Source organism: Acomys minous (assembly GCF_964271855.1).
Source record: "Acomys minous genome assembly, chromosome: 8".
In the NCBI taxonomy this organism is placed as follows: domain Eukaryota; kingdom Metazoa; phylum Chordata; class Mammalia; order Rodentia; family Muridae; genus Acomys; species Acomys minous.
Genome location: NC_140489.1, coordinates 18,008,467 through 18,032,724, shown reverse-complemented (window position 1 = coordinate 18,032,724; position 24,258 = coordinate 18,008,467). Strand labels below are relative to the sequence as shown.

Below are 24,258 nucleotides of genomic sequence, written 5' to 3'. Positions count from 1 at the left end.
GCTGGATCTCATGAAGGTATGGTTCTCAACCGAGGGCTTCTTCCTCTCTGATGACTCCAATTTGTGTCAAGTTGACACATAAAACCAGCCAGTACACAATATATATATTTTTGGGAATCTGCTGCTGCTATTTTCTTTGGCTTTCTTCATTCTTTTACCCTATAGTTTAATTTATCCTACGCCTCTTCCTCTTTCTTGGTGTGTTGTTTCTTCACAGCAATTTCATAGTGTTTTTGTTAGGACACATGTAGTTAAAAAAAAAAACAATGAATGTTGTGAGCTTTTGATCTAGGCTTCTTACTTTCTTTGTTCAAGGTCTTTTTTTTAAAAAAACAATATTTTTGAGGAAAACCATCTTCTTTAGAAATATTGAAAAACATACATACTCTACTAGTTCTGTTGAACCTCAAATGACAAAGAATAGAATATAGTATTAACTAGTCACTAGTGAATCAGTCCAGTAGCCTCTCTGTCTCTGTCTCTCTTCTTTCTCTCCCTTCCAATCTGATAACACTCAGATTGGCATCCACAAAGCATCCCTGAACAGACTTATACATTCTCTCCTCAGTTCTCCGTGGCCTATAACATGCATCACCCTTACTCAATAGCAGACACATTCTGCACTGGGTCAAGAGACTTTGTTGGGTGGTAAAACCTTGTCATTCTGATAATATATTCCTTCCACTCTTTACCCCGAGCATCAGCAGCAACTGAAAGATAATGAATTTTTAATAGATGAAGCATACATAGCTGAGAAGGCTCCAACGATATAGTGTTGGGTGACTGTTCAGGCAGCGAACCATCTAAGTCAATTTGTACATTTTGGAAACTGCTAACCCACACTGCTGGTTCACTCAGGAATTTAAGTTTTATTCCTTCTCAAGTCTTTGAGAGACATTGAAGGCCAAGATAGTATAATTTTACAATCAAGTTTAGTTGGTTCAATTTGTTACATGAAGTCAATGCTGCTAAAGGTGACTGTGATTCCCCCCCCCCCCAGGAATATCAATTAACTGGACAATCAGATTGCTGAACTTAAAAAAAGAAAAGAAAAGAAAAAAAGAAATTAGAATACTTAAAAAAAATGTAGCTTTGGCTGTCCTAGAACTCACTTTGTAGACCAGACTGGCCTCAAACTCAGAGATTCTTCTGCCTCTGCCTCTAGGATTAAAGGCATATACCACTACTGCCTCACTATATTATTTTACAATGTAAGCATCAACACTTATTTTTGGCATATTCTGCCTCATTTCTTTAAAGTATCATTAATCTTTATTTAAATATTGATATTCTGCTCATCATTTGAAAATACTCTGAGCTTTACAAATATTTATTCCGATCACTGAATTTTGTTACCTGCCTGATCTTCTAAAAATAAAAAAATATCCAAATGCATTCACATATGTAAACCTATAGATAAAGAGTTTTCATTAGCAGATGACTGTTAGGGATTTTCCCAATGTTATACTCGCATATGAGTGAAATGGCATATGTTCAAATGTAGTTTGCACGATTGTTTGTAACAGTAGATCAATGGCAATGTTATTAAGATATTTAATGATACAACCACATGTTGGAACAGCCCAGGAACCACAGAGTTGAATCATTTCTGAGTTGATAGAAAAATAAACATGCAAAAGTAACTGATATTATAGGGGTAATGCAGACAATTGGCTGATTTGAATTTCAGCTGAACAGGCAGAAGTTAAATGTTTTTTAAGTCTTTGCATAGATGGAAGGAAACTGTCTTAATGGGTGCATGCATCAATAATTCTGGAGTAGAAAAGGTATATAAATAAAAAGAAATGAGAACAATAAGGCTGTGAGTATAACTGTAGCATAATATATGCTAAATAGGAACAATCGGAGACTGGATAAGATAGATAAGGGAAAAAGTGAATTTCAAGATATACAATTTACCTAATATTAAAGGAGAAGGAAGTAGAAACGTGGCTGGAGAGAGTTATAATGTACTACATATCTCAAAAAGCTAGAAAAGGGGAATTTAATACTTTTACCATAAGGCATGAGATGCTGTCTCAAATAAAAAGAAACATTAGAAAACAGAAACAAGATGAACAAAAGTAAAACATGTCTGAGGAGAGACTATATTTAACCTAATGCAAACATTATACAATATGTACATTTATTAAAATATCATTTGAAAGGTCCACTAATATGTACAATTTTCGTATTTTTATGTATCAGTTAAATTTAGAAAAAGGAGGGAGTTGGAGAGATGACTTAGAGGTTAAGAGCACTGACTATTCTTTCAGAGGTCCTGAGTTCAATTCCCAGCAATCGCATGGTGGCGCATAACCACCCATAATGAGATCCAGTGCCCTCTTCTGGCCTGCAGGTGTACATGCAGAAACATTAGAAACATGAAAACGTTGTAAAAACTTGTGAGACAGTAACTTTTTTGTCCTCCAAATTTTTATTTTTAATAATTATTTTTAATCTAATGTACATTGGTTTTTTGACTGCATGTATATATGTGTTAGGGTGTCAGATCCTCTAGAACAGGAGTTCCAGACAATTGTGAACTGCCATATGGATGCTGGGAATTCGACTAGGGTCTTCTGGAAGAGAAGGCGGTGCTCTTAACTCCTGAGCCATCTCTCTAGCCCCACTTTCCAAAAGTATTATAATTATAGAGTCCTAAGAAGAAAATAAACAAATGAAATGGCAAAAAAATGCAGAAAAAATTATTGAAGGTTTTCAACATTTGGCAGACATGAAATATGAGGTTCAGCTACCCAGTCAGGAAACTACAAAGAGAAAAATGTAAACATGTGCAGAGAATAACACACTGCAGAGAGAGAGAATGATTAAAATTTAAAGTCAACTTCTTATCTAGAGACAATAGTGCCAAGTGACTTTAGAGTGGCATTTTGAAAATGCTGAAAGAAAATTAAGCCAATGAGAAATGGCATTTCTGACAAAACAGTCTTTCAAAATTTAGGTGACTAATAAAATCTGTTAGAACTCACGATATATTCAGCAACGTTGTAAAATGAAAGAAAAATATACAAAAAATGAAATGTTTGGGAACAGATTTAACAACTAAATATAGAAAGTTACACTTGAAAACTGCGTGATATTGTTGGCAGAAATCAAGATCTAAATGAACGGAAAGGTGTCTCATGTGGTTATTATTTGCAAACTCTATGCTATTAAAATGGCAGTGTTAACCAAATTTGTTTACAGATTGAACCACTCTCAGCAGGCTATTTTATAGCCTGGTAAGGTTATCCTAAAACTAAGAAACCAAAGGGACTCGTAATAGGGAAAAAGTCAATTGAAAAAAGCAAACTGAGGCTTCTGGCTGGAGAGACGGCTCAGTGATTAAGAGCACGGACTGTTCTTCCAGAGGTCCTGAGTTCAATTCCCAGCAACCATATGGTGGCTCACAACCATCTATAATGAGATCTGATGCCCTCTTCTGGTGTGCATGAAGACAGTGTACCCATTTACATAAAATAAATAAATAAATCTTTAAAAAAAACCACAAAAATTAGCACAACGTCAACGGTATCAAGACAAATCAAGCCATATGGTATTAACATAAAGGTTAGACACACAGATCAAGGTACTAGTATGGTTTTCAACAGATATGATAAAAACAATTTAATCAGCAAAACAAAGCAAAACAAGCAAGCAAACAGACAAAAATTCCAAAACTCCTCAATATAAGGTGCGGGAGTGCACGCTCAGGCTCCGCCCACAGGCTGCCTGCTCTCTGATTGGCTGGCGCCTCTGAAGAGGTTTGGAAACAGCGGTTAAAGACTCCAGTTGAGAGGGGGCCAGGAGACAGGGAAGGCGAAGGGAAGAGCAATTAGTTTGGGCAGATGCTGAGCTAGCATCATGAAGGAAGAGGTGAAGGGAATTCCTGTAAGAGTGGCCTTGCGTTGTCGCCCTCTGGTTCCTAAAGAGATTAGCGAGGGCTGTCAGATGTGCTTTTCCTTTGTGCCGGGGAAGCCTCAAGTGGTAATTGGTACTGATAAATCCTTTACCTTCGATTTTGTGTTTGACCCCTCCACTGAACAGGAGGAGGTCTTCAACACAGCAGTAGCACCACTCATTAAAGACGTATTCAAAGGTTACAATGCCACTGTCCTGGCTTATGGACAGACCGGCTCTGGAAAAACCTACTCTATGGGGGGTTCATATAGTGCAGATCAAGACAATGAACCAACCATTGGGGTGATTCCTAGGGTAATACAACTTCTTTTCAAAGAAATGGATGAAAAGAGAGACTCCGAGTTCACACTGAGTGTGTCTTACTTGGAGATTTACAATGAAGAAATTTTGGATCTTCTGTGCTCGCCTTGTGAGAAACCGGCTCAAATACACATCCGGGAGGATCCCAGGGCAGGAATAAAGATTGTGGGACTCACCGAGAAGACGGTTTCAGTTGCGTCTGACGTGGTTTCCTGTTTGGAGCAGGGAAACAACTCTAGGACTGTAGCTGCCACAGCTATGAATTCACAGTCTTCCCGATCTCATGCCATCTTCACAATTTCCATAAGGCAAAGGAAGAAAACTGACAGGGACAGCAGCTTTCACTCGAAGTTGTGCCTTGTAGATCTTGCCGGGTCAGAAAGACAGAAGAAAACCAAGGCGGAAGGAGATCGCCTGAAGGAGGGTATTAGTATTAACCGTGGACTCCTGTGCTTGGGAAATGTGATCAGCGCTCTTGGAGACGGCAAAAAGGGTAGCTTTGTGCCCTACAGAGATTCCAAGTTAACTCGCCTGCTTCAAGATTCTCTGGGAGGCAACAGCCATACTCTTATGATCGCCTGTGTGAGTCCTGCCGACTCCAATCTAGAGGAAACAGTAAATACCCTCCGCTATGCTGACAGAGCTAGAAAAATCAGGAACAAAGCTGTAGTTAATACTGATCCCCAGACAGCTGAACTTAATCGTCTTAAGCATCAGGTACAGCAGCTACAGGTCCTATTGCTACAGGCCCATGGAGGCAGCCTGCCTGGATCTACAGAAGCGGAGCCATCAGAGACTCTCCGATCTCTGATGGAGAAGAATCAGTCCCTGGTAGAGGACAATGAAAAATTGAGCCATGCTCTGAGCGAGGCAGCTGGCGAGGCTGCCCGGATGTTGGAAAGGATCATTGTGACAGAGCATGCAAATGAAAAAATCAACACCAGGCTGCAAGAGCTCAGGCATCATGCAGCCTGTAAAGTGGATCTGCAAAAGCTAATGGGGAGGTTGGAAGACCAGGAATTAATAGAAAACGTAGAGACGATTTGCAGTCTACAACAAGTGATTATTCGTCTGTCAGATGAAACAGTTGCTTTCCTGGATGCAGCCTCTGAATCGGCGATGGAACTAGACGCTCAAGCGGCGATCAGTCCAGAGATGAGGTCTTCTGACGCTTTCACCACACAGCATGCTCTACACCAAGCTCAGATGTCTAAGGAACTCACTGAGCTGAATAAAGCACTTGTGCTCAAAGAGGCCCTAGCTAGGAAGATAACTTCCAGCGGTGGCCAACTCCAGCCCATTCAATGCCAGTATGAGGCAAACATCAAAAGCTTAGAATCAGAAGTCACCAGTCTGCAGAAGGAAAAGGACCAATTGCTTCTGGATCTTCAGATGACAAAGAAGGATGTCAACCAAGCCAAGTTGAGCGAGCACCGCCGCAAATGTCTCCAAGAGCTGGAGGCTCAAATAGGCGATCTGAAGAGGAAACTAAACGAACAGTCCAAACTCCTGTTACTGAAAGAGTCCACTGAGAATACCATCTCCAGACTGACTCTGGAGATACAGATGATGAAAACTCAGCGAGTCCAGTTGATGCGCCAGATGAAGGAAGATGCTGAAAAGTCTAGACAGTGGAAGCAACAGAAAGACAGGGAAGTAATTCAGTTAAAAGAACAAGACCGTAAAAGGCGCTATGAGCTGCTTAAACTGGAAAGAGACTTCCAGAAACAGTCCAACGTGCTCAGGCGTAAAACCCAAGAGGCAGCAGCGGCTAACAAGCGCCTCAAGGATGCTCTCCAAAAGCAACGGGAAGCAGCAGAAAAACGCAAAGAGACGCAGAGCCGTGGAATAGAAGGCACAGACACACGAGTGAAGAACTGGCTTAAAGGTGAAATTGAAGTGATGGTCAGTACTGAGGAAGTCAAACGCCATCTGAATGACCTTCTTGAAGAGCGAAAGATCCTAGCCCGGGATGTGGCTCAGCTTAAAGAAAACAAGGCACCCAGGGAGAACACGCCTCCTAAGCTCCAGAGGTGCACAGCCGCCAGTGATGAAGTATGTGGTCATGTTTCAGAGCCAGCGGATTCTATTACAGAGCAGACTGGAAGTCTGGAGGCTGAAATGGAACTCAGGAGTGCTCAGATTGCCGACCTACAGCAAAGGCTCCTGGACGCAGAAAGTGAACACGGGTCAAAACGACACTGGGAGGATATTGCTACGACTCTGGAAGCCAAATGTGCCCTAAAATATTTAGTTGGAGAGGTGGTCTCCTCTAAACTTTGGGTCAGTGAGCTTGAAAGCAACCTGAAACAGAGCCGCGCTAGTTATTGTAAAATGCAGAGACTGCTGCTTGAGGAGCAAAGTCGTCTCGTTGAAGTAGAGACAGACTGGAAAGCTGAGCTGCTTAAGGTGGAGCAGAAGCACCAGGAGAAGGTGCTGTGCCTTCTCAGTCAGCTGCAGCGAAGCCAAATGGCAGAGAAGCAGCTGGAGGTGTCAGTCAGTGCAAAGGAACAGCAGCTGCTGAGTGCATTGCAGGGTCAGGAGGAGCAGTTTAGGAAAATGCAAGAAGCGTGTGAGCGAAACCAGCAGCTTCTCCACGAGAATGAAATAATGAGGCAGAACCTGACCCTCCTTCAAGGAGCCAAAGGCCAGACATCTCGCCTTCCCAAGGATGGCCTTCAATGTGCAGATTCTTCCTCGGACTACATTCCACCTCCGCCCCCACCATCCCGTGTTAGAGACGAGTTCCCGGAACAAAGCATGGACGCTAACGATCTAAAGTATTATTCGGTGAGTGAGGCTGAAGATGATGGTGTTGCGGATGGTAAGGAGTGGAAACCCGGGAAACTGGCTAGAGTGTCTGTGAAGACCGTCCAAGGGTCTTCCTGTAGGGGGCAGTGTAGGAAAAAACACTGTGGGTGCAGGGAACAAGGGTTGGACTGCAGGGCGGCCTGTGGCTGTGACCCCACAATGTCCTGGGACCACCAGCAAGAGCAAGATAGCTTGGGCGGCACTACTGAGCGGCACCAGGATTCTGAAGGTTCCTTCGAACTGGAAGATCCTACCGAGGTGAACCTAGGACGGAACTTTTTCAACCCTGTCTGTGCCACTCCCAGTACCAAGATGCTTCAAGAGATGTGCGATATGGATCAAGTTTTGTCCAGGAAGACTGCTCTTGCAGTTTCCTTAGATCTCCCAGACATAAAACACAGAGCAACGGAATCCCAAGAAAACAAGGCCACAGGGAAGAAAAGGAAGCGAACTCTGGCCTGCACTAGCATCTTCTTTTCTGGCTGCTCTCCTACCAAAGAAGAGACCAGCTGAGAGTGTAGTCAGTTATATTCCCCATCTACCCTGGCAGACACTGTCAGGGCAGCAGGGGAGGGGATTGCTTTCTAATGACTTCCTTGGGTTTTCTTGTTATTGCGAAAAAGGGACACAGTGCCTACTAAAAGAAAGAGCACCTTTGTTGAGTGTTGGGTTTTTTGTCTTCAGACCTCCCCAGCCAGGATCACTATTCCCCAGCATGGAAGCCACCTACTGAGGACCCAGGGGCCCTTCATGAAGCCATGTTTAGGTCAATGTAGCTCTTTTTCTGTGATAACTCAATGATGTCTGCTCAGGGAGATGAGACTGAGGCCTTCCTCTCTTGAGATTGTCTAGGCTTTAAAAGACAAGGCTGGTACAGCAACCAGGCTTGGATCAGTTCCTGTCCTGACTCTCTGGACTGTAACTGTTTTAACAGGAGCCCCAGATTGTTTTCATTTTAAAACGTTGAATAAATAAACCTCAGTTATTCCAAAAATTACTATTGAATCTTATGTACTATAGTATCAAAAGATGGGTGATAAAGTTGTTCAAAGGGCCAAAAGCCAAACCAAACCAAACCAAACCTACAGATATCTGTGTCCAGGAATAGCAGTAAACCTTTAAGACCTTGTGTCAGGCTATGATTTTCTGCATGCAACAAAAATAAAAGCACAAGGAACAAAACTTTTAAAAACCCTTGGAGGATGTGAGACACAAACCACAGAGTAGAAGAAAATATTTGGAAATCACATCTTAGATCACATCTGTTCTTAGAATATATAAATAACATAATTTACCAACTAAAACATAAGAAACTCTAATAACAGTGGGCAAGGACTCAGAATAGCATTTCTCTAAGATGATATTCAAGTGACCAATAGGCAGAAGAAGTGATAGGAAGCATTAGGGAAATGCAGATCAAACTATGAAGAGACATCATTTAATATATGCTAGGAGATTATAATAAGCTTTGGGAAGGATATAGACAAAATGTGACCTGAGTAGTTCAAGGCAGAAAAAGAAAAGAGTATTACAACTTTGGGAAACAGCACTTTCTCACCATATAATCCAATAACTCCACTCCTGGCTAGGTGCCCTAAAGAAATGAAAACCTATTTTCACACAATAGAACTATATACACAGCAGCATTACTTATAAGAGCCGCAGATATAAACAAGTCTAATGTTCATCATCTAATGCATAAAAATGTGCTATGTCTAGGGTAGACATTTACTCAACTGTACAAAGAACAAATGTTGACATTTCCCTTCCTGTGCATGGAGCTTGAGCACACACACACACACACACACACACACACACACACACACACACACCTTAAATAAGCTGTATTTTATCTATATAGGTTATACAGAATTAGAAAAATGGAAAGGAAGAGAGGGCAGGATGAGAATAGTGGTTGTTTAGGGCAGTAGAGTCTCTAAGGAGAATGAGGAATGACTGTTCATGACTTTGTGTTGTCTTTCAAGAAGATGAAATGTTCTGGAAATATATATTTGTGAGCTTGTACAACTCTGAATATACAATGACCAATGAACTATATACTTGTTTCTTTTTAAATTTTTTTCTTTTTAAAAATATATTTATAGTATTACACATGTATACAATAAACTATCTACAGCAAGGAGAACCATGAAACAGGAATTAGGTAAATATTACATTCATACTGTTTTGGTTATTTGTATTTGGCAGCCTTGAAGAAGATAACATCTTTCCTATCTTGGTGCATCTAAAATTCTGAATGAAAATCAATATCTATCCTATGCTATCTTTATCAACCTATAACACCTATCTAGACCTAAAAAACATCTTAACCCCTAAACAACTAAGCTTAATTGTAAAACTAAACTCTATGGTCTTCAACCCCATCATAGCAGGAACTATTGAGGACTTGCTTACCCTGTCTTTGCAGAGTTTGGCCGTTGTCTCTGCCTGCATCTAATCTTGCCCATTTTTAGGCAGAATTCTGCAGCAGAAATGAGGACATTTTGTCCAGTGGCTGGTTTGCCACACTTGAAGCAAACTCCATAAGGAGGTTCTTTGATGCTCATCTTCTCTGAGCAGGCTGGGTATTGTCTGGAGTTAACCTGTCTTGTCAACGAATCTTTAAAACAATAAAAACATCTCCCCCCCACCAGACATGGTTTCTCTGTTCAGCCCTGGCTGTCCTGGACTAGCTTTATGGACCAGGTTGGTCTTGAGCTCATAGCGATCTGCCTACTTCTGCCTCCAGAGTACTGGGATTAAAGGTGTGTGCTACCATGCCTGGCTTAATGAAAATGTCTTTAAATGCCATGTTTTGTAGGTCTCTGAGGTTTTTGAAGACCTTCTCTATTTTACCTTATCCACCTATAGAATCCTACTTATCTGTTAAACTTAGGATGTACATTCTTGTGATAGAAATAGACTAGTAATTGACATAACCATGATTTGGTCGACTAACAATTAATTTATATTACTTAATTATCCTAAGCAGTCTGCAATAGCACTTTCAAAGTATTAGGAGTAAGCCTTGCATTATAATTGAGTTGTATGGGTACAATATTCCATGTTAAAAAAGAGTGTGTGATGAATAATCTAATCTCACATTTGAATTATATACCAATGTATCAAAATTAAGTTTATTTTGCATCAATATGCAAAGTTCTACACCAGTTAATTAAAACTAGCCTTGGGAGTAACAAGTAAGACATTAACCTGAGCAGTAGATTCAATAATCTACTTTTTCTCCTATCATTCCAATATTTTCTATGTTCCCCCTTCTTTCTTTTCAACCCCTATCTTCAAACCTAGGTAAGAAAGATAAGGGAAAAGAGAGACGTCCCTGAGTCCAACCTTGAGTTCTCTCTGAATAAGACCATTAATATCTTACAATTAACTCCCAATGAAAATAAACCTCTCTAGCCCAAGAAAGCAACCAAAAAACCTACCCAATGCCCCCTAAGGGAAATAGAGTGTCGTTCTCTTAAGGTTTCTTCTGGCTGATTTGGGATGAATGATACCTTTCATCCAAATAAGGGCCCAAATAAAGTTGGGGAAAATGGTTAAACGAGCTAGAAATAGCATTTGTGGTCCAGTTTCTAAATGTTGAGAAGTTCCAGGCTTAACTAAAGTCCTGTGTGAGACAGTCTGAATTGCTGGACCAATTGGGATCAGAAACTTTCTTCGAAGCTGTCCTGGGAGCTGTCTTGTTCTGATGAGGAACAGCAACTGAAGCACTTGGTGCTGGAACATGAAGGATGCAGGATGTCAGTGTCCAGCATGCTGAAAGGATTGACTCCTGTCAGGTCTGATCCAGTGTCAGTGTTCAGTTCATTTGTTCTGAAAACATATAATTTCTCACAAGCACTATACAGTCCTAGAATTATAAATATATGAGGTGTGCATGATGCACAGAACAATTAAGGCTGGTTCTCTGCTCTTTTTATGAGTAGAAGGAAGACATTTGTAAATCTTCACTCATGCCATAAGAAGAACGGCATCTAATAATAAATCACATGGATTCTGTAACCAAGAAGAAGCGTTGTCTATGTGTAAACATTCATGTCTCAGCCAGTCTCAGAGCCTTGTTCTGCAGTTTGAATTCTTCACATCCTGATTGTAGCCCCCCCATCACTTCCTGATCCCTCCCTCTCCCCCTCATTCCCTCTCCCTCCCTGCTGTAGTCCACAGAAAGGGGACTCCTTTCCCCCTAACATCTGACCTCAGCTTATCAAAGACTCATCTGTATTATCTGTATCCTCTTCCTCTGTGGCCTGGCAAGGCCACACTGCCAGGGGAAAGTGATCAACACTGGGGGGCCAGAGTCCATGTCAGAAGTAGTCCCTACTCCCCATATTGTCGGCCCCACAAGAGACTGTGCTGCCTACCTGTTATATCTGAGCAGAGGGTCTAGGCTCACATCATACATGAAACTTGTTTGGCGTAGCAGTCTCTGTATTATAGTGTGATTATCCTGTACTATGTGGCTAATATCTGCTCATGAGTGAGTATACACCATGTGTGTCTTTCTGGGTTTGGGTCACCTCACTCAGGATGATCTTTTTCTGTTCATTTGCCTGCAGATTTCAAATTTTCCTTATTTTTAAAGACCTGAGAAGTATTCCATTGTGTAAATGTACCATATTTTCTTTATCCATTATTAGGTTGAGGGATGTCTAGGTTGTTTCCAGATTCTGGCTATTATGAATAAAGCTGTTATGAACATAGTTGAGCAAATTTTCTTGTTGAATAGTGGAGCATCTTTTGGGTATAGCTGAGTCTTGAGGTAGAACTATTAATATTATAGCAGAGATCTTATATTCATTACAATAATTACCTTTCATTGTATGTCTCCCACGTTGGTTTTCGTTTTGTAATAATGGGCAAATGGACTGAACTAGAAATGATCATAATGAGTGAGTTAACCCAGAAGCAGAAAGACTCAAATGGTATATACTCACTTATAACTGGACACTAGCTCAAGGGGCATGTCTCATGAAAGTCTTCACTTACCAGGAAAGTGGAATAGAGGTGAGGACATCCTATTGGGACTCTAGGTGAGAGAAGTATGGGAGAATGAGGAAATAGAAGGATCCAGAGGGTCCTAGAAACCTACAAGAAGAACACTATGAGGGGCAGATCTGGACCCAGGGGTCCTGCTCAAACTATGGCACCAGCCAAGGACGATACGGGCAGTGAGCATCAAACCCCTACCCAGATCTAGCCAATGGACAGGACACTCTCCACAAGTGGAGAGTAGGGACTTACTTTCACATGAACTCCAGTGCCCCATATTTGACCATGTTCCCTTGATGGGGAGGCCTGGTGACACTTAGAGGAAGGATAGCAGACTACCAAGAAGAGACTTGATACTGTAGGATCATATTCAGGGGGAGAAGGTCCCCCTCAGTCACAATCATAGGGAAGGGGAATAGGGTGAAAGTGGGAGGGAGGGAGGAACGGGAGGATACATGGGATGGGATAACAAGTGAGATGTAATATGAATGAATTAATAAAAAAATTATAATGCAAACCCCCCATAAACCAGACTGTAATTTTTCAAAAGTTACATGCACGCCATTAAAACATGTTTATTAAAAAATATAACTATACTGTGTGGATATGTCTCATGGATCCAAAGTTAAGGATAATTGATGATTATCATTTGCTCACTATCTAGACTTTCATTTATGAGTTGATACTTGTATCCGATGGGTTTGTTGTGTGTCGTCTTCTATGTCTCCGGAATGCTCTCAATGGGTGGATGTTATGCATTTGGAATAAAAATGATACAAAAATCAATCCCCCTAGCACTACAGATGTTGCAATAGCAATTAGTGCATGTCCTGGAAAAGGCAACGGCACTTCGTCGACATAAATCTGAAAAGAAAAAGCGAAGTTGTTATGTAAAACACTGGACACTGTATGATGCCCACAACTAACCACACAGCAAACTTCCACCCTGAGTTCTTGGACATTCAGCATCCTCTACCACCCACACACTCTTTCTCTGCTACACCCTGTCCAAGCCTTATGCAGCACACAAGTTCTGCCCACGTTTTTATCTTTATCCATAACTTGGATGACAAGTATTGCATCATTTTCCTACTCATCACCTCATCTCATACTTTGCACATTTACTATACCTGGAATTCTTCCTCTAAGTTACAAAAGCTGAGTCCAGGAACCATAGACACCTTGAAGTGAAACAGCTCAGAGCCCTGTGGAACAAACATAGATGGTTGTTATAAACGTGTGTGTTCCTTTACATAAAAATATCCATGGGAACTTCCATAGATATCATCTACAAGGAGTGTCAAGGCTCTTGGGTGTATACATCATACATAAAATTAAGAGACATTGAAAGCAAGATTTCATTAACATAGTTTTATTTTCAGAATGAAGCTAAAACATGAAACAATTTGGCTTTCATGGACACTTTGAGTGAGCCCTCTTATCTGTGATTTTAATATGTCTCTGCGTTTCCACTGTTTTTCACACTTATCTGAGCTTTGCGTATCTTTCATGATCCCTAACTTTAGAAAACATCTTTTCTGCTTCCCTTTAGCCAATTGACCTGGTCTATCTTTTAGAAAATGGTAAACTAATGTTTCCTTCAGCATTCAGATTCCTTTTGAAATAAGACATCAAAGGAAATAAAAATAAGAACCATTTTCTATACATTTTAGAGCTGCTGTTCCCACTATTAATCAGCATCTAAGCTTTCAATCTTATTTTAGCATGCATGCTTTACTCTGCACTCAAGATGGTACAAATGAAAATGCTGCCAACTCACCTTTATACTTAGGTTGAGACCAAAAGGATTATACACCGGAGTCTTAAGAAGTGGCTCTAAGTAATTCTTCATTTTCTTAACGCTTTCTGGCTCCGCATGCTCTGAAATACACAAAACACATTTTGAGCACACTTCCATTTTTCACATTTTTGGCTACAAGTTGTTATAACCAGTAAGGTACAATGAAAGGTTCACACATAAATGAACACAAAATATGCAACTAAAAGTTGTATATTTGGGGCATAACTGAATTTAAGTAAGTTTCCATTTGTATTGTAAAATGTCTGTCTGTTTTCAGCACTTTTACCATAAAATCATCACTCTCTTTTTTTCTTGTTTTTGGGACAATGTCTCATGTAGCCCAGGCTAGTCCTATCTCACTATAGAATTGAAACTGGCCTTGAACTCCTGATCCTCCTGTCTCTACCTGCTAAGTGCTGGGATTACAGCGGTGTCCTACCACATTCAGCTAAAAAGACTTCACGAAACTTTAATTACATAATTAGAAACATCCTACAGAATGCCTGGAAACACTCAGAACATTTAGACAGCTGCTGCCACAGTGACTAACAAAGACACACAACCTGTACACAGCACAAAACCTCCACCGCTGTTGCTGCTAACTTACAACATGACTTTCAGATTCATTTGTGTGCTTCAGAGTATTTGTTACAGATTTGATTTTAATTTTTCTGTGTGTATGTTGGCAGGTGCCTCACCCCGCAGACACACAGGCACAGGACACGTTGCAGCTGGAGTTGCGGACATTATGTAAGCTGTTTGACATGACTCCTGTACAAGAGAAGTATATTCTTTTAACTACCAAGTAGTTTCTACAGTCCTGGAGTTCAAATTAAAACAAACAAACAAACAAACACAAACTGGCCTTGGACCATTGAATCCAGGTTACCACAAGTGATGACAACATAAAAGGAAATTACAAAGTTGAATGTGAAATTGCCAATGATTCAATTGCTTTTCCAAAACACTCCTGGCTGTTTCTCATGAGGACAGGTTTCATGATACACTCATTAAAAAAAAAACCCAGTAATAATATAATGGCTTGTAAGATAAGCATAAAAGACAGAAAAACCATACTTAGTTCCCAGTTTTTCCTCTTGTTGACTTCAGTCACGGTAACCAGATATGGAGGTTTCACAGGGAATTTTTGGTTTTGTTCGTTAAAAATCTCCAAAACAACTGGGTATTGTGTAACTGGAAACCTGAAACGATGGACCTAAAATACAAAGCCCATGAATGCATATAAGTCTGGAAAATTCAATGGTATCGTTCATGATCAAGAAATGAATGATATTTTCGTAGAACCTCAGTTATTCTAAGTGGAGTTTTTCCTGGAGTCTCTGCCTTTGTGACATGAAAACAGACTATCATAACAAATCCATGCACATTTCAAGGCTGAAAACATTGCAGTGAGATTCATAAATTTTAAAAACAATGTTTGAAAGTACAAAATAATAGCTGCCATTATGGGGTTTCTACACACACACACACACACACACACACACACACACACACACACACACACACCGCACATTTGTATAGTGTGTGTGTGTAATTATCATGGGTTTTATTTTGCACTCCTCCTTTGTAAGTTTCCTTCTTATCGTCAGACAGACCTCCCTTCTGATTTATGTCACTTAAATTATCTTATCTTTCCTCCCCCATTTAATATCTCTTCCTCCTCTTGTGTGGTCCCTTTCCTACTTTCTACTTCCCCAATGTAAACTTCGGTGTAGAGTCTTCATAAGAGGAAAATCACAGAACTCTTCTTCTAAGCTTGACTTATTCATTTAACACGATGATCTCCAGCACCAAAACAAATGTTAGGATTTCATGTTTTTTTTTTAACATCTAAAAAATACACTTGGACAACATACTTTATGTCCATTTAGGATAGTTTCATTTCTTAGTTATTGTGATCACTGCAATAATAAACATGTGCATACATCTCTGTGGTATGGTGTCTAAGTCCTTTGGATGTATGTCCAGGCGTGGTACAGCTAGGTCACATGGTATTCTTAAAATTACATTAAGTAAAATTAATTTATCATTAGTACGATTATTAATTGTGTGTATGTAATATACATATATTTTTATGTGCATTGCATGAAATGGAGAGGTCAGAGCAAGCATTTTTGTTTTACTTCAGAGATAAATTTAGTTAACTTCTCTAAGTACAAAAGCCAGATCCTTTCAGCTGTGTCAAACTTACTAAGTCATAATGGACATCATTTCTACATGTGAGATTTCATTAATTTTTTTCTCAAGATTGGTATATATATGGGCTCTTCTCCTGCATGTTTGTCTCCAAGCCATGTCCACACGGTGCCAATGAAAGCCAGAAGAGGACATCAAATCCTCCAGAACTGGAGCTGCAGAAGTTTGTGAGATGCATGCTGCTTCTGGGAACTGAACCTGGGTCTTTAGCAAAAGCAGCAAATGCTCTTATCCACTCAGCCCCACCTCCAGCCCCCATCTGAGCATTCATGTTTGACTAAAGGGCACACTTGCAATCACAGGAATGGGAAACTACTCTGTCATCAGGAATTTCAAATAGTCTTACCTTTTCTTTGCAATCTGAGAAAGCGACAGCATGTGAAAACTTTTGATGCTCTGTGCAATTGCACATTTCCCGACTGGTAGCATTAGCACACTGTTTGTATTTGCCTGTCTCCTGTAGGCAGAAGCATAGGTTGTCTTTTTATAATTTGCAGTTTTCCCAAATTAAGTTTTAAGGAAATATTATTCTCAAAATAAAACAACTGTGAGAAGCAGCACATTCATTAGCGATAAAATAAGAGACATTGTAGGTGTAGATCTGCGTAGAGTTCTTAGCCAGCAGGAGAGATTAGCAAGGTTGTGATGTAACAATATTTGTGCATAATTCTTTCAGGTTATACATGGACATTTTGTTCAGAAACACCACACAAAGAGACACACTTCCTTATTGTGACTTTTCATCTCACAGTGAAGTTTCTCTGACTAGTGTGAAAGCCCATAACGATACCATTTGTATTGTGCAGAACTTTAACTTTAGAGAATATTCATCAGTGTCTGATAACACTAGAAGTACTAAAATGAACAGTTATCATATGCCCCAAATCCTGCATCCAAAACCCTCTTAGGGGCAGCTGTGGAAAAACATGTCACAAACTCAACACTTTGAGTCAAGGTGATAAAGGAGTTCAAAGTCAGCCTGTACTACATTGCAAGTGTAAGCTAGTCTGCACTTTACAGCAAGACCTTATTCAACAATTCAAAACAAAATAAAACAAATAATCAAATCTCCTTTGTAATTATTTGGTGTGAACTAGATATATTTCCTATTTAACACTCAGGGAAACCATAATTGGAGGAACCCCAGGAACATAAGGATATACATGCAACAAAGCCTTATGTCAACAGGTTTTATCTTTCGGAGAAAATGGAGTTGGAGATCTCAGTCACTTAGTGGTTTACTGCTTGGAGCACAATTTCTTGCCCTTAAACCCAAGATTCAGCAAGAAGTTATGTTTGTTCAACCTTCTTCTTCTTCTTCTTCTTCTTCTTCTTCTTCTTCTTCTTCTTCTTCTTCTTCTTCTTCTTCTTTTTCTTCTTCTTTGAGACAATGTCAATCTCTGTAACTAAAAGACACCTCAGACTTGCTATATCACCCAAACTCCTGATGCTCCTGCCTTACTTAGGCTTCTGAATTGCTGAGATTTCATGTGTGTGCAATCATGATCTACTCATTTAACAGTTTCTGAACTCTTTGGTTGGATGCTGGCTGGGCTCCTGGGGATATGGCAGGAACAAGTAAAAAACAAACAAAACCCCTAACCAGAATGTTCAAGGCCTTGGCTTGGCCTTCACTCTAGGGAAAAACAAAGAAAACCAAAAAGAAACCAGTCTTGTTTTATGAGCTTACTTTCCTGTGGGATTAGGAGGACACAAAAATAAAAGGAATAAGTAAACTGTAAAGAACAGGAATACACAATACAGAGAAAACAGGAAGAAATGGGGAATCAGGGGAAGTAGAGGTGGGGTCATCATTTGACATGGATTGGGCAGGAGAGGCCAAACTGAGCTTGGCATTAAAGCAAATACCTGACAAGGGCAGCGGGGAGCTGTGACATCTGGTAGAAGATGAGGGGATTTTTATGCATCTGAAATGGCCTGAGTGGAAACACATCACAGAACAGAAAAGAGGCCAACTTGTCTAGGACACGGTGTGCTGAGGCAGTCATGCTGAAGCACGGTGCAAAGGCAGGGAGCATTCAGGTAACAGGGGAAGACGAGGTCTATCACCCCAGAACCTAATCTGCATTTCTCTTTGGCTTAGTGTCTATAACTTCAACACACTTGACAAAATCAAATCAAACCTCTATATGGAATCTTACAGAGACGAAAGTCCTTTTTCTGAGTGACCTGTCGCAGCGGAATACTAAAAGAAGTGGACCAGTGCATGCTATGCGTGGCCAGAACCCCTGTGGCTTTTGAGTTTAACTCTGTTAGCGCTCTATCTATTCTTACCCTGAAACTTGAACAACGAACCACACAAAACACGTAACACCTCATTTGCAAGAGGAAGTTGTACTTTGGTCAGGCCAGACTGATCAAGGCCTTCCCTTGACACCTTACAGAGACTCATATTCTTTTGCCTCTAGCATGCTGGGATGTGGGCACACAAACACATCAAGACAAAAGGAAATACTTAAGGGAGATAATCCAATAAGTTCATATGCTTTTTAAAAAGCGTACTTTAAAAACTTTGCCTAACGATGCATTTTACCTAATCTTTGACATCACTGTAAATCACACCTTTTAGCAAAGTAACTTCTCATGTGACAAAATTATATATACAACACTTAAGCTCCATGCCCCTGAACACCAGTGCTGAACAATGCTTAAGTCTAAGGTGTGTGCCGTGCCTTCCTTGTCTTTCCTGTCTGAGCTGAGCTCCTCTTGGGTCCAGCTCATGCTGGAGTGTTCTTTTGCGGCTTAGTCAGGATTCCAGCTTCACTTAGTGGAGGCCCCTAAGGGGAGATTCCTCAGGCCTTCTCACTGACAAGAGTCAGGTGCGAAGCCCAAGCCAAGTTTTCACACTGAAAGTGATGGGAAGACACCAGACAACAAAAGAAATGCCAATTCGATGCAGTATATGCATATGCCTGTTTGCATCTCAGGAAGCAGAAGTTCCCCAGGTAACGTGCTCTTGGTCTGAACTCTATTGCTCATCTGCTCGACCGTGCTCATTTTACCTCCAGACAGGTGGCTGGCCAGCTCCAAGGAGCCAGCCTACTTTCTGGGCATAACTTATCAGGAGTTTAAATGTGCCTCTGCTAGAACAAGGAGCTGCCTTTCCTTTGGACACCATTCCTTTCACAGGGCTGAAAGACATGAGATGGGTCTAAGCCCTCCTTCGTTTGAAAACATAATGCTCTCCCTCTACCTGTCTCCTTTGAAATCCACATGGGAGTGGAGAAGTCAGAGAGCCTATATAGACCTTGGGCTGGAAAGGAGTATCTGAGAGTAGCTGAAGGGTCTCAGCCATAGTAGCTGGAAAGGGGATAGCAGTGGTTTTAGAGTAATAAGAAAAATAGCTGAAGTTTCTCATCATGTCCCAGAACTGTGTCCATCTACAAGATAATAAAGTGTTTCTCTCTAAAAACTGTAAATAAATAACTCAATATGTATGTATATATGTATTAAGTATGTATGGAGAGAGGGGAGAGAGGGGAGAGAGAGAGAGAGAGAGAGAGAGAGAGAGAGAGAGAGAGAGAGAGAGAGAGAGAGAGAGAGAGAATGTGTTGCATGTGCCATGGTGCATGGTTGGACTCCAGAGCAAACAAACAGAAGTCAGTTCTTTCATTTACGACTTCCTAAGGGTCACACTGAGGTTCAGACATGCTTTATCAGCAGACACATCTCATGTTCATGGTGATATCTTAAACATAAGCCAAACACAATTTTAGTTCATTTATAGACACATTATTTACCTTTGACTTGTAAAATAGATTTCTTGGTATGGGTTTGCTAGGGTCTGCATGATAAAAATTATCTGTGAGTGGAATAGAAATTCCCATATTGGATGGAGGTCTGTAGTTTACCTGCAAGTGATTAGGCAAAGAAAGAGAGCCACATGTTATTATTCACCAAGGCATAAACGTTTGTTTTTTTTCCAGACAACCATTCTATGCGGAAAAAAAATACATTTCTAGCTACAGCTATTATAATAATTTTCTCCTCTTTGGTAGATCTACACTTTAGTTTCTGTAACTTCTGTGATGATGTAACTTGAACTTTGTAAAGAGGCAGAAGTGACTTTTGGTGCTTAAAGTGGCTGTCATAAAGTGCATGCAGGGTGTGTCCAAGCATTTCAGAGAAAAGGTTCAGTGGTGCAGTCAGAACACAGACTCAAGTTGGATTATTTGTTTTCCACCACAAAACTAAAAGTGGTACATCAGCTAATTTTTAGTTTTAAAACTGGTTGCAAGGATCCCCAAATGAGACAAAACACAACCAAATAAATGGCTGGGCAGATGGCTCGGCTGGTAGTGTCTGCCATTCAAGTGTGAGCACTTGAGTTTGGACCCCAGTTCCCAAGTGAAAACCAATTGTGGCAGCACTAACCTGTAACCCCAATGTCAGGGGAAAGCCTATCCTGGGAAGTTGTTGGCCAGTCTAGGGAAAATGGTGACCTCTAGGCTCAATGAGAGACCTTGGCTCAGAAATAAGGCAGAGAAACAATTCAGGAAGACACCTGATGCTAACTGCCGGCCTCCACATAAGCCTGCATGGTCCAGCTTTCCTGCACAACACACCTGCACACACACATAACTGCACAGTTTCATATGTGCATACTGGCCATTCCCATACATCCAAAAGCAGAACTGAAAGACTCACAGATGCTAACAAAATGGAAGCAAAAGTTATTATATTGAAATGAGATTGTTAACAGGAGAATTAAAAGGTTAGTTCAACACTTTGGACTTTATCTTAGGGGGGAAAACCCCACATAAACTCAAAGAATCAGTTAGGTACATAAGCTGGAGACAAATCATTGTAAGTCAAAATAGCTTTATCTGTCATAAAAACCCAAGATTATACCATCATTATATTACTAATATTAATTGTGATGAGAGAAGTTAGTGAGAAAAACAATTATTTCAGAAAGCGTTCACAGTTAGAAATGAATCATCGCCATCACTTTCTCAAAATGATTCATGGTGTGAAAAATGATGGGGAGGCTGGAGCTCCCCAGAGCAGAATGGCTATAGAAGCACACAGGGGAAATACATTACTTCTCTTAAAGCGGCGGTAGCTAGATTTCTCACCGGCAGAGTTTTGATCATATTGAAACCCTGACTGTCCTTCTGAACGCCACTAATCCATGCTGCAGGTGGGATGTATCTGCCAGGAATGTGGTGCAGAGTCCTGAGGTAACTGCAGCTGCTCTTGATGGTTGGCACCAGTGTAGTAACAAAGCACTCAGCTGACGCATCCCATACAACCACTGACACTGTAGTGGAACCCTGGGAATGTCCAAACGTGCAATTTTAGAATCTTGGAAACATCCGAAATGCTTTTTCCTGATGTCTTTTTCTTTATTATTTTATTCTTTTATATTCACTTTAGAGTCTGATCGCAGCTATCTTCCCTCAAAAATACATTGTTTTGAATGATCCAGAAAATGAGAGTTGTGTTTTGGTTTTTAATGAGTGGGTTTATTAAGCATATAGCAAGCTGGCCAGAGGGGGGAGAAAATATATAAAAGGAAGTTAGGGAATAAAACCACATCAAATCAGGCATTCAAAATCCTTGACGCATTCTCACTGACATAGTCTCATTTTTTTGCTTGTTTGTTTTTTTCTTACGTGTGTGCTGTGTTCGGTAGGTCAGAAGGCAATTTGCATGTGTTGGTTCTTTTCTTCTACTTTGACTTTCTAAGTGCCGGGACTGTAAATATACTGTGACATAACTGATATTTGGTGCTTGGATGTAACCCTGGGCTTCATGCATGCCAGACAGACAAGCACTTCACCAACTGAGCAACAGTGTTTTTGTCTTTTTTTTTTTTTTAAGATTTATTTATTTATTATGTATACAATGCTCTGTCTGCATGTACACCTGCAGGCCAGAAGAGGGCAGTAGATCTCATTATAGATGGTTGTGAGCCACCTTGTGGTTGCTAGGAATTGAACTCAGGACCTCTGGAAGAACAGACAGTGCTCTTAACCGCTGAGCCATCTCTCCAGCCCCCAGTGTTTTTTTCTTGAGGTGTGTTATTATTGTTTCTTTGCTCTCTAATATCGATAATTTTAACTATGTTGTCACTTAGACACTTATTTTAGAGCCCTATGTCTATCTCTTAAATTTGAATGTTCATATTATTTGGAGGGATTTTCTTCTGTAATTTAATTAAACAATTTCCTATTCTCTTTGATTTTTTATCTCAGTTCTGTTTCCTATCCTGTGGATTCTTGAACTTGGTCTCATGATCAAGCTGTCAAGTCACAGAGCCCTTGAGAGTTATGAGCATGTGAGACTGGTTTCTTTGTTTGTGTATTGCTTCATGAGTGTATTATTTCCCAGACCTGATCCTCAATCTCTGATGTTCTTTCTTCTGCATGCTCAAGGCCACTGGTAATGCTTTCAACTGTGTTCTTATCCGGTATAGCCAAATATTTCTACTTGTTTTTTATTTTCAAAATCTCAGATTTCTTGTTTCATTGCTTGTCCATGAGGCCAACGTTCTTTTTGAACCCCAGAGATGACTTCTGTGGTTTACTCATCTGCATTTTGAATCCTCCTTCAGATTACTGCTCATTTTTAAACACTAACCTTTGGTGTCTCTGGCTGGCCCTGGAACTATGTTGGCACCTTTGAGCTTGTTTCTTCAGGAGTTGTCATCTTTTAGAAGTATCTAAAAGATACTTCTGCTTTTTCTCTACTTGCTGCTTTGTCATCTCATGCCATGCTTTTGAGATGTGATTGGCCATCTAGTGGGACAGATATGTCTTGTGATTTTATTTAGGAATCCTCTTAGGGAATAGGTTTAAACCTCTGCATTTGTTTTGTTCTTCTTGAGGTGATAGAAATGCCCTCGACAAGAGCATCTTAAAGGGAAGGTGCTTACTTGGCCCTCAGTTAGCAGTTACAGTCTGCCCTCCTCAGAGGGGAGTGTGCGTGGCAGGACCTTGCAGCAGAGAGTCTCATTACAAGCACAGAGTAGGAAGCAAGGGTTGGACCATGTCTTGGTGGATAAGAGAGCTTACTGCTCTTGTAAAGGACCTTGATTCTGTTCCCAGAACCCACATGGCCGCTCCCCATCACCTGTCATCTGACACCCTCTTCTGGCCTTTGAGGGCGTCAGATATGCACATACATACATGGAAGCAAAATCTAAAACAATATAAATGCACGTGTACAAAAGAGTGGAGAATGATAAATTAATGGCCTCAGTTTAGTGCTCAAGTCACACATTTCATCCAGCCCATGAAATGCTGCTGTCATATCCAGGGTGGGTATTACCACCTCTGTTAACCTAATAAACTTCCTCTTAGGCATGCTCATAGGCAAGCCTAATCTAGACAAGTTCATTGAGACACCTTTTGCCAGGCGATTGTAGATTATGTCAGGTTGGTAGGGAAAGCTGACCGTTAGAACCCTAGCCTCACTTATGGAGGAGGAAACTAGCTGACATATGAGTAGCATAGCTGAACTAAATAAGATATAGAAATATAATAAGATATATCAATTAAAGCCATGTAGCATATTACCAATAATCATATAAAAGAAAATGGCCAAAAATAACATAGAGTGAGTTTTGAAGTTCAAAATATTAAGGTAAAATAATAAGTTAGGGGCAGAGAATGGGAAAAAAAAAAGAAAAAAGGAAAGAAAAAAAGAAAATGAAGTGGCAGGGCAAAAAAGAGAGAAATTCTGATGAACAATGGAAGAACACAAACCAAAATTAGAAAAGAAATTTAAAAATATAAAACAAAAGTTATTATTTAAAAAAAATCTTTTAAGATTCAATTACTATGTAGCCAAGGCTGGCCTGGAATTCACTTTGTAGATCAGGCTAGCCTCAAATTCTCATAGATCTGCCTGCCCCTGCACACAGAGTGCTGGAATTAAAGGTATGCACCACTCCTGACTGTAATCCCCGAGAGGCACACAGCAGGAGCTGTCAAAGTGGTGGCTCCTTCTTGCCCTAGCCTGTGCCACAGTAGGGTGCTGCCACAGGAGCTGTCAAAATGTTGACATTTGTCAAAATGGCAGCACCTTTAAGGACAGGGACTCTTCCTCAGCCTGCTGCCACCACTAAAGCTGTCCATGGTGTCTGCACCTTCTTCCCTTCCTTCAACCTTCTGCCACACTGAGACACTACTGCAGGAGCTTTTCCTGGTGGCAGCATCTCTTCT

The 24,258-nt window shown here is 40.6% G+C and overlaps 2 protein-coding genes across 2 annotated transcripts in view; one reads left to right on the top strand and one right to left on the bottom strand.

The window, feature by feature from the left end:
* The first annotated feature begins 3,811 nt into the window (after window positions 1-3,811).
* On the top strand, window positions 3,812-7,645 carry LOC311603516 (chromosome-associated kinesin KIF4A-like). The gene has a single exon (XM_084792487.1). The coding sequence runs from the start codon at window positions 3,868-3,870 to the stop codon at window positions 7,546-7,548; it is 3,681 nt and encodes a 1,226-aa protein (XP_084648613.1). The 5' UTR covers window positions 3,812-3,867; the 3' UTR covers window positions 7,549-7,645.
* A 4,962-nt stretch (window positions 7,646-12,607) lies between these two features.
* CATSPERB (cation channel sperm associated auxiliary subunit beta) overlaps window positions 12,608-24,258 on the bottom strand; it is a 120,045-nt gene continuing 108,394 nt past the window's right edge. The window contains exons 21-27 of the mRNA XM_084791578.1: window positions 21,166-21,363; window positions 19,828-19,938; window positions 16,413-16,523; window positions 14,927-15,065; window positions 13,829-13,929; window positions 13,179-13,253; window positions 12,608-12,912 (exon numbers count right to left, since the gene is read on the bottom strand). Of these exons, the coding sequence (XP_084647704.1) occupies window positions 12,721-12,912; window positions 13,179-13,253; window positions 13,829-13,929; window positions 14,927-15,065; window positions 16,413-16,523; window positions 19,828-19,938; window positions 21,166-21,363 (927 nt within the window). The 3' untranslated portion in view covers window positions 12,608-12,720. The remainder of the gene's footprint in view (window positions 12,913-13,178; window positions 13,254-13,828; window positions 13,930-14,926; window positions 15,066-16,412; window positions 16,524-19,827; window positions 19,939-21,165; window positions 21,364-24,258) is intronic.

Excerpts from the sequence above, each read along its gene's own strand:
- LOC311603516 (XM_084792487.1), top strand. The coding sequence starts at position 3,868 with ATGAAGGAAGAGGTGAAGGGAATTCCTGTAAGAGTGGCCTTGCGTTGT.